The following is a 15,491-nucleotide window of genomic DNA, read 5'->3' on the forward strand; positions in this document are numbered from 1 at the left end:
TATTCACGATAGCCAAGAGGTGGAAGCAACTCAGATGTCCATCAAATGAATGGATAAACAAGATACGGTATATACATACATACAGTGGGATATCACTGTGCCATAAAAGGGAAGAAAATCTTGTCATATACTACCACATGTATCAGCCTTGAAGATGTTATGCTAATGAAGTAAGCCAGTCACAAAAAGGCAAATACTGTGTGTTTCTTAGTCAAACTCATAGAAACAGAAAGTAGAATGGTGATTAACAAAGGCTTGGAGGAAAGGGAAATAGGGAATTGTTGTTTAATGGGTATAGAATTTCAGCTTTGCACCATGAAAAGTTCTAGAACAACAATGTGAGTATACTTAACACTGCTGAAATGTACATTTAAAAATGGTTAAGATGGCAGATTTTATGGTTTTTAGTATAATTTTTTGAAAAGGAAAAAAATCACAGTAATAAGGACTAGAATTCAGGGCACCCGGGTGGCTTAGTCAGTTAAGCATCTGCCTTCAGCTCAGGCCCTGATCCCAGGGTGCTGGGATTGAGCCCCGCATGGAGCCCCGCATTAGGGCCTGCTTCTCCCTCTCACTCTGCCGCTCCCCCTGCTTGTGCTCTCTCGCCCTCTCTCTCTCTCATGAATAAATAAAACCTTTAAAAAGGAAAAAAAGGACTAGAATTCAAGTCCTGTCTCCCCCACTTAGTAGTTCTCACTTTAGGCAAATTATCTCTTAAGCCTCCGTTTTCTCATATAAAATGAGAAACTTCCAGAGAGACTGTGAAACTCAAATGGGACTATGTAAATGAAGGTACTGTTTAACCCCTATATTCAGTACCAAGTATGGGAAACAGTAGGTACTCAATAAATATTTGCTGAAATAATTAATTAATTAATTGGCACCAGATTTATACAAAACCAACTTGTTCCACTAAGATGGCAGCAGTGTGTCACTCTGCTTCTTGTGTGCTGAACATGGTCAGAAAAAGAGGAATATGACAACCCTCTCCTCACCTCTCCAGACTCTTACAGTTCCTACTTCACTGTTAACCAAGCAAAGGAGAGGGTCCTAGAGTTTGAAGATGGACTGAGGTTATTCATTATTTTTTTAATAATCTACTACATACCTGTTGATCAGCTTTCTCCATAAAAAGTAGGTCTAATTATATACACACACACACACACACACATACATACATATATACACACACAAACATACACACACCCCAGGACGTGTGGAGGTCATAAGCCCACCAGGTCCTGTTGACATTTATTTTTTTTCATTCATTCACCAAATACTTATTGGTCACCTTTATGTGCAAGGCATTTTTCTAGGTACTGGGTATACAGCAGTGATCAAAAGAATCCTTGCCTCTAGTAGGAAGAAACAGTCAGTAAACAAGTAAGTTAAGGAAAACCAACCACATATGTCAAATGGTGGTAAGTGCTATAGCTAAAAATCAATTAGGAAAAGAAGGCCATGTTTCAAATAGGGTAGTTAGGGAAGACCTCAAGGCAAAGCTACCTTTTTTTTTTCTTTTCTCCCTCTCTTTCTTTCTTTCTCTCTCTTTCTCTTTCTTTCGTTAACCTTTTAAGCAAGACCTAACAGGTGGAGGAGTTAGCCATTAGCATTTACCTGGAGAAAGAGCATGCCAAGGAGAGGGAACAGCCAGTGCAAGAGGTTGGAGGCATGTGCAGGGAAGAGCAGGGGAGGAAGAATGTTGGGAAGTAAAGTCACAAGAGATCAAAGGAGAGGGTGGGGAGATCTTGCAGGGCCTTGTAGATTATTTTAAAGACTTTAGCTTTTATTCCAATGAAATGCTATCTTAAGGTTTTGAGCAGAAGACACACTGTCAAGACAAAAACTGACTTACCCATTAAATGCATCAGGTTGGGGGCGCCTGGGTGGCTCAGTCGTTAAGCGTCTGCCTTTGGCTCAGGTCATGGGATCGAGCCCCACATCGGGCTCCCTGCTTGGCGGGAAGCTTGCTTCTGCCTCTCCCATTCCCCCTGCTCATGTTCCCTCTCTCTGTCAAATCAATAAAATCTTTAAAAAAAAAATAAATACATCAGGCTGGCTGCTGTGTAGGATCTTGAGGAGGCTAGCTGGGAGTCAAATTAGGAGGTTATTGTAACAATCCAGCATGAGATCCTGGGTGGCTTGAACCAAGGTAGTAGCAGTGGAGATGGGGAAGTAGTCATATATGATGATAGATATGTCTATGGTACATATAGGATATATTATGAAGGCATTATTTTGACAGGCTTTGCTAATAATTTGGATATGGGGTGTGAAAGAAAAAGAAGTTAAGGAAGTGTCCCAGGATTTTGGCCTAAGCAGCTGAAAGGATGAAGATGCCATTTACTGAGATGGAGAAGGCTGTGGTAAGAAAGATTAAGGGTCTAGTTTTAGATGCTAGGTTTGAAATAATTATTAGACATCCAAGCGGTGATGTCAGGTAGGCAGTTGGATATCTGAGTCTGGAAGTCAAGGGAGAGGTACTGGCTGGAGATAAATAATTGGGAGTTCTTTGTGTACGTGTGGTTATTAAAAATGACTGCATAAGTCATTGGAATGAATGCAGACAGAAGAATAGAGGTCTATGAACTAAGCCCTGAGTCCCTCTAATATTTAAATGTTTGGATCTTAAGGTGGAACCAGCAGAAGTTTCAGAAGGAGAGGTATGTGAGGTAGGAAGAAAACTGGGAGAATGGTGTCTTAGAAGAAGACAAAGGGAGAGTGTTCGACTCAGATGTTGCTGTTGGGTCAAATAAGGTTGCTACATGGAGGCCATTAACTTGATGTGCAGTTTGAACAGAGTGATGGGGGTGATATCTAATTGGAATGGGTTTAAGAGAGAATGGGAAGAAAAGAGCTGGAGTAGGCAACCATATGACAACACTTTAGATCAATTGTAAAGAAGAACAAAGAAATGAGGTAGTAACTGGAGGGTTATATGGGCTCAAGAGAATTTTTGAACCTAAGAGAAATTCTATCAAGTTTATATGCAGGTGGTGATGATTCACTAGATGAGGAAGAACAATAGTGGTGCCTCCTGTGTGTCTGACATTGACAAGGCACTAGGAATAGAGCAGTGACAAAATCCTCTGTTCTCATGGAAATTGCCGTCACTCACCGGTATGAGGGTAACTGGTTTATCCATATGAGGAGAAAAGCAGAATTGTATTCCTTCTTTTTGCTATTTGCAGAAATAAGTTCCAGGTGGATAAAATAAAACTTAACATGATAAGCAAAACTTTAATTTTTAGAAGAAAATACAGAAGAGTATCTGTATGGCCTTAAGGTGGAAGAGAATCTTACTTAAAAGGCCCAAAATACAGTTTTGAAAAAAACAAAAAAATGATCATTTTAATTGGATGAAGCTTTATATCGAGTGAAAATATAAAGTGACAAAACCAGACTGGGAGAAGATATTTGCAGTTCTTTTGCTTGTTAATTCATATACAAACTCTGTAAAGAACTGTAAATTATTAAGCAGCAAACAACATATTAGAAAAGTAGGCAGAAACCTTGGAACAGTCAATTTTCAGAAGAGGAAAATCAGGTCACCAGTAAGCATGTGGAAAGTTCCTTAACCTCAGCAATTAAGGATATGCAGATTAAAATGTGTTGCATTTCCTATTTATCAGATTGACAGAAATTTAAGTCTAACAGTGCCAGAGTTTGTCAAGGAAATGGGAACACTTATTCTGCAAATGGAAATAGCCCTTTTTTTAAGATTTTATTTTTAAGTAATCTCTACACCCAACGTGGGGCTCAAACCCACAACCCCAAGAGTTGCATGCTCAGGGCGCCTGGGTGGCTCAGTCGTTGGGCATCTGCCTTCAGCTCAGGTTATGATCCCAGGGTCCTGGGATCGAGCCCCGCGTCAGGCTCCCTGCTCCGCGGGAAGCCTGCTTCTCCCCTCCCACTCCCCCTGTTTGTGTTCTCACTGTGTCTCTCTCTATGTCAAATAAATAAATAATCTTTAAAAAAAAAAAAAAAAAAGGTTGCATGCTCTACCAGCTGACCCAGCCATGCACCCCTGGATATAGCCCTTTTTGGAGAATAGTTTGTCGATGTCTAGTAGTTTGAGATGTGCATAACCCTATGATCAAGCAACTCCACTTTTAGATAAATACACTTTAGTGCAGGGGTCTGCAGACTATAACTGATGTGCCAGATTCTGCCCACTGCCTGTTTTTATAAAATTTTAATTGAAACATAGCCATGTCAGATCATTTCCATAGCTACTTTCACACTGTAGTAGCAGAGTCCAGTAGTTGCAACAGAGATCATATAACCCGCAAAGCCTGGAATATTTACTACCTGACTTTACACAGAAAGTTGGCCCACCCCTGCCCTTGAGTAATTCTCATGTGCACAAGGAGAGATGTGTGAGGATTTTTTTGATGCCTCATTGTTCATAATAGAATGTAATTGGAAACAGCCTCTCTGTAAACCTGTCCATGAAAAGAAAATTGATAGATATATCCGAACAATGGAATGCTATATGGCAGTTAAAAGTGAATGAACTAAAACTACATATATCCATAAGGATTAATATGAAAAACAGTGTTCAACACAAAAAACACAGTGCAGATAGATATGTACAGTGTGTATCATTTATCTAAAGGTCAAAAATGTTCACAACCATATACCATATATTATTTATGGATATATATATACTCAGACAGGAAGGGCCAACAGGTAGGGTACACAGGAAATCAAATAAATCTGTGGTATCTCATTCTTACTTTTTTATCTAAAGCAACTATAAAATACTACGATTTGACAAAAGTGGGTTGGCGGCAGGTATACAGGAATTTACTTTTATTCTCCTTTTTCTGTATTTTGAATTACTTTCATTTACAAGGGGTTGGAGGAACCCACCCCCCTTCATGTTTTGCTCTCGCTGCCGCTGCTTCACTGTGCATTTCATAACTGAGAGCATGCACTAAGCCTTTCACACCTGAAAGGTAGATTTTCTGTAGTGCATGTTATAGTGAGCCCTGACACCCAAAGGCTCATCAAACTAACGGGAATGATTTTATTCCCTTCAACAGTACGTGTGTTTATTTGGTAATTTTTCTCAATCTCATTTCATCCAGAGCTAATTTGCAAAGCTATAGGTTCTTGGCACCTTGGTAACTACAGTGGGAGACTTGAGGCTTTCCTTGATAGAACTGTGAAATGGGAGCAAGGAGAAGAAATATTTGATTTCAGAGTTACGGTTCTTGGTGGCCACTCTGTTATCTTGGACATTAAAAAGAATTCTCAAAATTGTTTCTGAAAATGTCAGAAGTGTTTTTGATAGGGGAAGCCCAGAAACCGAATATTCTCCAAACGCTTTTATTAGTTGGTCTTGCAGTTACAGATTCAGTTGTTTGACGTTTGGTAAGCTGAGTGATCATTGGCCATATCCTCCTGAATGAAAAGCTCATCTTCAGGATTGTTTTGAGAGTGTAAAATGGAGGAAATATATTTACCAACAATATGGGAGTCATTTTTTTATGTAGCTACTTCTTCACTGTGGGCTGTTAATAATTCTCCCTGTCTCTTAATCCTCTTAGAGGAGACATTCCTAAATGTATTTCATCATTGACCATTACATGCCATGACAATGAAAAGCTTTTTATGTCCTTGTCCTCTAAATATGAGACATTCCTGGGACACCTGGGTGGCTCAGTCAGTTAGGTGTCTGCCTTCAGCTCGGGTCATGATCTCGGGGTCCTAGGATCATGCCCTGCATCAGGCTCCCTGCTCATCTCCCTCTCCCTCTGCCGCTCCCCTTGCTTGTGCTCTCTCACTCTCTCTCTCTGTCAAATGAATGAATAAAATATTTTTTTAAAATAAATAAATATGAGGCATTCCCTTTATGAAGTCTGAGGAAAAAGGTTTAAAACCTGACTGACTTAAGGTTCTTTTCTATAGACAGATCATAAAGTAGATTGGGCCTGGCAGAGGTTTGGCTTAGGTTATAAGGATGTAATATTTGCCATGGAATTAAACAAACAGCTCTTCAACACTGAAAATAGTAAGAATTTATTAGTTGAACTATTTAATATATGAATTGGGGCTCAAGACATGGACTACAGTCATCTACTGAATCATTTATGAGATTAATATGCATTTATTCTGCAAACATTGACTGCATTGCCTGATTTGAATGTTGGGCATGATGATGCTATTGTAAAATGTTAGCACTGAAAGGGATCTGTGCTAAGTGCACCTGAGCCAAGCTTTTTATTACAAGCAGGAGACTGAAGCCCAAAGTGAACTAGGTGTTTGGTCCAGGTGACTAGCTCATCTGGGCTGAGGTGCCAGTTGGGCTATGGATTTCAGAGACTTGCAGTTGCTCAGACGTGTCAAGTGGGACTTCTGAGTATGGGTAGATAGGTTCTTGTCAATTATGGTGTAGTTGTCTCATTCATGTATTTATATATTGATACAATAATTTTCCAGCAGATGGCAGTCAAGTGCCTTGAGGAAGAGGCACGTTTTTCTTATTCACACAGGAACCCTGGTGCTAAGTCACTGGATCTGGCAAGAAGAAAGGATGAGAAGGTTAATGGAGCAGGATGAAGAAGGAAGCAGAGTTAGGACCTTGTTTAACTGAGGAAGGTGGTAGAAACAGGGAAATAAAGTATAAGATGGTGAAGAAAGAGCAAGGGAAATAATTTCCCTTTTATCTATGCAAATAAAATGTCTTTCCCACAGCAGTTATCATCTGTGCATGTTTCTGGTGTGTTCCAGATGCGATTTGAATTTTGATACACTGCCATGTTTCTCAACTGCCTGCAGTGGATTGAAATCACCCTTTCCCAAGGTCAACTTCAGAGATACACTATCTCAGTTGCAGTTACAGCGTATAATAGACATTCTGGATGTGACAGGTTTACTGCCATAGTCATTGGTACTCTGGGGCTCTTCCCCCCACTGAAAGACCTAAGACCCAAGGCTAGGACTGTTTCTGGAAAATGAAGAATTGGAGGAAAATGGCTGTTTGCCTGTTTCTTGTTACTAACACGAAATCAGGACCTTATGCTTCCACTTTTTTTCCCTACACTAAAACAGTTACCCTCTGAAATCATCCTTTCATCATGGCAAGATAGCCTGACCCTAGATTGGAACCTGCACTTGATCTTAGCCAAAGGCTGAGAAGTGATTAGATTGGAGCCTGGAGCCCAGAGTGTAGCTACTAGCTTGTTTTTGATCTGGGACAAGTAACTAATTCTTTCAATCCCATTTTCATCTTTACAATAGGGAATGGTACCCATCTCACTGGATTATTCTGAGAGTTCATTAAAGGAATATCTCTGTAAGCTATAAAGTACAGGAGATATGGAAGAGGGAGGTGGTATCCCAGTTCTCACACTGCCTAGGCCCCTTTGCTTCCTATTTATAAAAATTCCCCACACTAAGGGGCGCCTGGGTGACTCCATCAGTTAAGCGTCCAACTCTTTTTTTTTTTTTTTAAGATTTTATTTATTTATTTGACAGAGACACAGCAAGAGACAGAACACAAGCAGGGGGAGTGGGAGAGGGAGAAGCAGGCCTCTTGTAGAACAAGGAGCCCGATGCAGGGCTCGATCCCAGGACCCTGGGATCATGACCTGAGCCGAAGGCAGTCGCTTAACCAACTGAGCCACCCAGGCGCCCCATAAGTGTCCAACTCTTGATCTCAGCTCAGGTCTTGATCTCAGGGTTGTGAGTTCAAGCCCTCCCTGGGTGTGGAGCCTACTTAAAAAACAAAACAAAAAATTCCCCACACTTATTAAAATAAGAACCTAAAGAGCACTCACATTTTTGGGGCAGCGGACCTGCTGGATCTCTAGCTGCCACCCCCACTCCCCACCAAACTACATGGGCTGTCACCTGTTTTTTCTAAGCCTAGGCAGGTGAACCAGCAGCAGCCCTTTTCTTTGGTGTTGAAAAAAGATGGGGAGAATGTCCTAATGGGAAATTTCTTTTTCTCATCAGGTAAGGAGAGCTGCTTTGAGAGAATTGTGTCTAGGTTTGGAAAGAAAGTCACATATGTAGTGATTGGAGATGGACGAGATGAAGAAATTGCAGCCAAACAGGTAACCATGGTAAAGAGAATAGTCCATGTGGGAATGCAGCAAACAATTAGAAAAATGGTAAAAGTCAGAAATCTTAGCAATCTTGTGCATTTATAGTGTTTTCTCTGTCCTGTTTTCCTTTAAAGAAAGATGTTCATTTTTCCCCCAAATAGAGTTTTCCCTATAAGTTGTTAGATCCTTCCTTTCCCCCTCCTCCCTGCCACTCAGAAATCTTAAAATCTTTGAGCCCTGCTGTAGGGACCCCCATCATTAAACCTGATACAGGCCCCATCTGCCATCTTCATCTTAGAGGGCAGTGCCTTCCCAAGAGCATGAGACTTCACTACAAAAAGGCAAATCAGTCTGATTTTTCCAGGCTTTAAATTCTCAAAAAGCCAGTACAATCAAGTGAAAGTTGTTTAGATGAAGTCCTTCCTGCTTTCAAGCCCAGAAGAGATTGTTCTGCTGTTAACCTCCTCACTGTGCAGGTCCCAACTCCAGGCCACCTCATCTCACTACAGGAAACAATAGATGAAAGAGTCTTGACTGTGGAATCTAAAATTAAATTGGGTCAGCTCTCCTCCATTGATTAGCTGTGTGACTTTGGACCGTTTACTTCGCCTCTTTGAGTTTCCTCATCTGCGTTTATTAAATGGATCTACAGAAGTTCTTTTCCTCTGCCCTAGTTTCCTTCCAGCAACTCTATTTCTTACGTTTGGAGGTGGAGGGTTGCCAGCTAGGACCAGCTGTCCTGATTTCTTCAGTTAATGTAAATATTCAACTACTAATAAACTGTAAGATTGGTAATCGGGTGGCATTATTACCTCATTATGTTTTCATGTACTATTTTATGTAGCAATTCAAGGACCTTTATTTTTTTTCATGTGTTATCTTTGAGGCTTTGATTCTGAAGTGCTTGTTGCCCTCTGGGCGGGGGTAAGGGGGAAGAAGACACTAGTGGATGGAGGCAACAGTGCTCCTTGGTTTGAAGAAGGGAGTTGGGAGATAGAGAACAATTAAGTCATTAGCGGAGTTGGGGCCACTAAACTGATGCCTGTAATCATCTACCACAGAATATACCCATTGGAAGATGCCTTAGAGCTCTTTCCAGTTCAGCCTTTACCCTGTGAGGGACCTTTTCTGCAGCCCCTTTCCCAGAAGACTTCCTAGTCCTTGCTTGAATAAACCCAAGGATGGGGAGACTGCTTCCTGTGTGTCGTGTTCTACTGTGGTGTCATCCAGGCTGTTAGGATGGTCCTCCTTCCACTGAACTCAAACTTGTATCTCTAACTTTCATATCCTGGTCCGAGTCTTGAGTATGATATAACAAGTCTGTTTCCTGTTCTGTATATTAAAAGCCTTTTAAATATTATGGGTGAGCAGCATGCTTGAGAAACACTGAGCTTATTGCCAAGAGAACTGTTGTAAGACTTTAGTATTTCGGGTAACTTGCAAGGAGTGTGAACAAAACGATCAGTAAAGCTAATCCCCTTCGGCTTCATAGAACACGGTTTCCAACACTTGGATTTTTCAAATCCCTTCTTTAAAATGTGGCTTCTACAACAGCACACAGTATTCTGGACATGATTTTGACAACATGGTAAATGGGATTATTATTTTTTAGATCTGTGTATTCTGCATCTTAGTGGTGAACAAGATTTAGGCTTTGTAGAAACTTACAGAAACTTTGTCTGAAACATATAGAAAACTGACCATCTGTAAGAAAATGTAATATATTAATAGTAATTTCTTATGTGGGTCATTTTATTTGATCCTGAAGACCCTGTATAATGGCTAGAACAAGTATATATCATAAAAGCACAGTTACCACAAAAGACCTGATGAAAATCTCTCACATTTGTAAAGTGTCCTATAGGGTACAAAGTCTTTATACCTATGACTTACTTGGTCCTTAATAACAGCCCTATAAGGTGGGCAGGAGTGAGTAGAGTGTGTTACCAAGTATCTCGGGGAGAGGAAGAGGTATATAGGTAAGGGTCAGCTCCCAAAAGAGGAGCTTAACCCAAAAGAGGTTGGGTTAAACAGCTATCAACTCTCCCCCTCTCTTCCAGCACAACATGCCTTTCTGGAGAATCACCAACCATGGAGACCTGGTGTCCCTCCACCAGGCTTTGGAGCTTGATTTTCTCTGAGAACTGGAATGAAGACCCTTCCCCGTGAGCTCCTTTTCACTCCTGAAGGGAGCTAGAGACCGGAACCATCTGGGAACTCTCTCTCTGTCTCTGTCTCCGTTTCTGTCTCTGTCTCTGTGTGTGTGTCTCTCTCTTTCTCCATGGAATGCTGGCGAGAACACAATCAGAACCAACAGCTGCAAGGGACGAAGCTTATTTTTGCTAAGAGTGAGCTGCAGCCCTGTGTTCATCCTCATACAGAGGCAGGAGACAGTTGGATTGAGAGAACAAGAGACTCACCGCAGCTACAGTGCTTTTAAAAATTCTTCTGTTTTTTGTTTCGTTTTATTTTGTTTCAAAAAATGAAGAAAAGAAAAGGAAGTTCTTGGAGCGGAGTTGCACTCTCAGTTTGTGCCCAGTTTGAGAACTGCTCTGAACTTGAGGGAACAGGATAGATGTGGCAGACTTTTGTGATACCATCTCTTGCAGTCTTTGTAATCTCCTTAGCTCTAGAACATATTCCCAGGGAATGTATATGTTATTTTTATAGTTAAGGGTCTGGTCTCTGAAGCAGGTTTTCCCTCCTTTCTTTTTCTAGCAAGAAAGGGGTGTGTAAAGTTTCCTTGGAAAATAGCAGTTGAAATATCTAAGATACCTCTCTGTGACAGTAGCACCTCTAGCTGCCCCAGTGGTCTGCTCTCTAGGGTGGTTTCCTTCCCGTGCTTCCATCTCCTAGTTTGCTGAACTGTGGGGCACTGGACACTGATTAACTTTAGACTTTGGTATTTCCCATCCTAGAAGCCTTAGTCCCCTTTCCAATCCCTGTCCCCCTTCAACCAAATGGCACAGCCCTAGAAACTCCCTCTCTTAAGACGTAAATTCTAAGCCTTCAGCTAGACTTTTATTCAAAGACTGTGTCCCAGAGGGCTTACCTCCCAACTGGAGGGAAAGGACTAAGGCTTCTTAGGAATTTCTGCTTCTTTGGCTCTTGAAACAAGAAGATTCCACCTTTTCCTCCTGCAGAGAAGCACCCTTCCCCAGCAGATGCTCACCCCTACAGCCTTCTCCTCCTTCTTAGTCATCAGTACTAAACTCTTGCCCCTTTCCTGCCCTCTGTACCTCACATCCGCCTCCATGCAGCTCTGGCCAGTCCCTCGGCTTTGGACCCAAGAAGTTAAATCAAATCTAAGAACAGACTCGTAACTACATTTGACTTCCTTTGAAGCCCTTAAGCCAAGAAAGGTATTTTGGGCATATATTTACCCAAATCTCTTCCTGAAACTGAAGAACAGATTGCTATGATCAAAACCTACTTTTCCCATGGAACACCCTTCCTGCTTCTCAAATCCCATTCTAAAATGGGAAACCAGAAGGCCAGAAAGACTTTCCTGATTTAAATGAGGGTGCTGGGACCCCACTCCATGGCTGAAAATTGAATCGTGGGCTAAATGCAGGAACGTCTCTCACCCTGACCTCTAGGAACATTGGTGGGTGCCAGGCAACTAACCCCAGCCTTACAGCCCAGCTGTGTTGTGGATGCTCCATCCCTCCAAGACAAACGTGGGCGGCTGCTCAGGCAGGATTAACTTCCTAGAGCTGAGGAAGTTGAGCCTCTCCCCGGCTGCCTGGAGAAGTGATCATATAAGCACCTCAGGTGTGCAGTCTGGGTCCTCAGTAGGAGGCATCCCTTGACCAACCCCAGCTGTAATTGCTCGCCCCCAGAGATTCTGGGTATCCATTTCCAGAAATGTTGCGGCACAAAGGGGCCAGGCTCCTTCCGACGCCAGACCACCCAAATGGCAGCAGAGAAAAACTGATAGACACATTCCTCCCGAACTGATTGAGAAAGTGCTCCATTACTCACAATTTTAGGGAAGCAGTTTTTGGGAAGGAGCTGAAGTCAGTGCTCATTACTTAGCTGCCTCTCTGACCTTGCCGCCTCTGGCAGGTGGGGAAGAGATGGGGCGTGCAGTTGGAGGCCAGCCTTCCATGGTCTGTGTTCGGCATAGTTGTCCACATGCTGCTTTGCCTTGCTTGATAATGGATCTTAGAAAGCTCTATGATGGGCCTTTCTTGCAGGCCCTAAGGTCTCCCCATACTGGCAGTATAACTGTTGGTTCCCTGCACTGGACATAGGCCACCTGGTTGGTGCTGTACTTCAGGCTTGTGAGGCTGTGGAGTGGTACCCTGTCACGCACACAGGGCCACACACAAACACTTCCCTCTCCCTGCCCTTTGGGAGAAGCTCTTTATCCCTATGAGTTGGACTCCTCTTTCAGCGGCATTTCCCTCACTCCCCAACCCGGCCCTGACTCCCCAGCTTGGGTCTTTGCAAAAAGAACTTGAAATTGGTGAAGAGAGGTGAGGAAACTCTACCCAGCAGAGCACTTCTGCTTTCTTCTGGTTGTTGCTGCCCTCATTATAGAACAGACAGAAAATGAGAGCTTCTCGATTCCTCTCTGCCAAAATGAGTTATCCAGGGAACACAGCGTTCTTTTACCCTGTGTTCCAGCACAAAGATCTGGAAAGGAAAAGAAGTGGGTAGCACCAAGAGCTCTTGGAAGCTGAGGACAAAAGGATACCGTGGGTCATTTCTTCAAGGGGAAGCCCTCTTTACTAGAAAGTGTCCCCATGAAATTAGCCACATGATGAGTCTTTCCCCCAGCCGGGCACTGTGGGTTCTGTAAGATGGGTCTGCACGTTTCATGGTGAGGACTGTCTCTAGTGTGGGATCTGGAGTTGTCACATGTGTCCTGGGTTTAAGAGGTGGCTTGACTTCCGAATGTAAAACTGACTGTGCCTTAGCATCACCCTGTCCGGTGCCCCTCGGGCAGCTGGTGGTGTCCGGGAGAATAGATGCCTGTTCCAGACTTCGATGCCTGTTTGGGCTTTTATTTGGTTTGGGATGTCCTGTCTTCTGCTCTGCAAGTTGAGGGGCAAAGCCAGTGTCCCAGGAGACTTGTGCCACAGCTTGTTCGCAGTTTATACAAACTCACTTTTCAAGCTCTAAGTAGAATCTGATTGGCAAACTCTAGCGGCAGCATATGGAGCATCTAGATGTTCACTACCTTGAATGGGTGTCAGTGCCACTGAACCGAGGGGGATGGGGAGAGGGGCAGGGCCACATTCTTCCTCTTCCTGGGAGGACGGTGGTCTAAGCCAAGGGTGGTGAGCTGGGGCCTTCTTCTCACTCCTGTACAAGAGGGACAGTTAGGGCCCTTCTTTAAGCAGGTTTCTACTTCTTACCACTAAATTGGCTTCCTTTTTCATCCAAAACTTGGAAGTCCCCAGATGTTCACACTTACAAAGAAGCCAAATCTGAATTCTGGGATTCTAAAATATCTTTAACTATGAGAGAAAATGTAGTTCTGTCCCATCCCCAATTTGCAGGCCCTCTGTTCCTTCCTCTCCTCTGACTTAGCTCCAGCAAGCAAGGCTCCATGGCTAGTCCCTAATGCACTGACAGGAGCCATCTCATTAAGGACAACTTCTACTCAAAACATGACCCTCTGGACTTCAGATGCCTCATTTAGCAGGAAAAGGCATTGAGTGGATCGGATATATTTATGTGACTGCGGGCATTCGTGGCTGTGTAGAGTCCTTGACCATAATGTTATATGTAATGGGAACTATCTTATAAACTTGAAAAAATAAAGTTTTTATTTTCTATACAGTTTGCTCCTGTGTCTTTTCTGAGTAGGATCAGCCCAGTTGCCCAGCTAAGTAGGCTCCTAAGTAGGGCTTCGTAAAAAAATCTTTAGAGCTCATTAGAAAGATGGCACTCTTCAATAACCCGGTCATTAATTTCATCAAAAATTAAGACTAACCATTTGGTATAAACAAATGTACATGGGGAAATAAAAAAAATATTTTAAAATAATTTGCAAGGGAAAGTTTATTTCTTAATTGTTTCTAAAATCTATTGCCTTTTAAAGTTTAGGACTGGAATGATAAGAGGTCTCATTTGCTGTCAAATGTGCTGAAATTTAATTATTAAAGAGAAATCACTACCTTGCTGTGATGAGCTTAAAATGCAAAAGCAATAAAACTGACAAACTGACCTCAAACCTCACTTGATTTGGCCTGATTTCCTGTCACGTCAACTACTTCTGCTCATTTCGTTTCTTCAGATTGGGTCCGACTGTCCCTCACTGGTCTGGAAAACAGTCGAGAATCCCTTTGCCTTTTATTCCAATGAAGGAGGACAGAATTCGGGTCTAGCTTCCAAGTACTCTAAGATGTATTTTTCTCCAAATTAATTCCTCCTTAGAAAAGGGGGTTGCCTTGTATTCTAGGCATTAAGTTTTTTCGTTGGAAGGTACATATTTCGAACCACATCATAGCTGAAGCAAACTTGTTAGTTGTTACATCTTTAACTTGGTCATGAGTACAAATACTGGAGTATTTGCTTTTCAAGCCCTATGAGTAAACATCTCCATCTCCCCTATAGTAAGTATAACATCTGCGCATTTCTCAAAAACCTTTTGCTGGCAGGTAAAAATTAGTAATCCAGTATGGTTTTATTCTTCAAAAACAAGTTTCTTGACCTTTAAAAGAAATTCTTGATGGGAATCTTGAAATTTCTAATTGCAAATATTGTCACTGCCATCTTTTAAAAACTCTTAATTCTATAAACTTTATATACAAATGAAGAATGCTTCATTCCACAGATTTTAGGTGGTATACCTTGTATGTTGTTTCAATTTAATTACATATCATCATCATTTGACAATTTCATTTAGCGATTACAGATGAGCGTTTGTCCAAAACATTTAAAGCACACAGCTTTGGGATTTTTCTCCGGAAAAGTAGGGAATTGCCTAAAACACTGTGTCTTCTGTTTGAGCATATATGCCATCTCCCCTGAACCTAATCTCTATGTATGACAGGAAGCTTGTTAAAGTCAACAGCACCAATATTTGTTTTAGTGAAACCCTTAGGACCTATGTCCGAGGCTGGGTTGGGCACTAAGCCCACCCTCTGGGGTCTCAACCCTTGATATTCTCAGTGACTTGGGAGAAACTATAATGATTTCACCTATGGGTGTGTTTATGTGTGTTTAAATGTATTCAGTTAAAAGAATGGTCCTTTTGGGCGCCTGGGTGGCTCAGATGGTTAAGCGTCTGCCTTCGGCTCAGGTCATGATCCCAGGGTCCTGGGATCGAGTCCCACATCGGGCTCCCTGCTCCTTGGGAGCCTGCTTCTCCCTCTGCCTCTCTCTCTCTCTCTCTCTCTGTCTCTCATGAATAAATAAATAAAATCTTTAAAAAAAAAAAAAGAATGGTCCTTTTATAATACTGTATATTATACCTCA

General features: G+C 42.1%; 1 protein-coding gene across 6 annotated transcripts in view; it reads left to right on the forward strand.

Moving 5' to 3' along the window:
* EYA3 (EYA transcriptional coactivator and phosphatase 3) overlaps positions 1–13,850 on the forward strand; it is a 108,475-nt gene extending 94,625 nt beyond the window's left edge. For all 6 annotated transcript variants that reach the window (XM_035019341.1, XM_035019345.1, XM_035019343.1 and 3 more), the window contains 2 exons: positions 7,966–8,066; positions 10,118–13,850. In XM_035019341.1, coding sequence (XP_034875232.1) covers positions 7,966–8,066; positions 10,118–10,198 — 182 coding nt within the window. In that variant the 3' untranslated portion in view covers positions 10,199–13,850. The remainder of the gene's footprint in view (positions 1–7,965; positions 8,067–10,117) is intronic.
* Positions 13,851–15,491: the final 1,641 nt, after the last annotated feature.

The sequence above is a fragment of the Mirounga leonina genome, unplaced genomic scaffold, assembly GCF_011800145.1.
Source record: "Mirounga leonina isolate KUSES-001 unplaced genomic scaffold, KU_Mleo_1.0 Mir_173, whole genome shotgun sequence".
Classification (NCBI taxonomy): Eukaryota; Metazoa; Chordata; class Mammalia; order Carnivora; family Phocidae; genus Mirounga; species Mirounga leonina.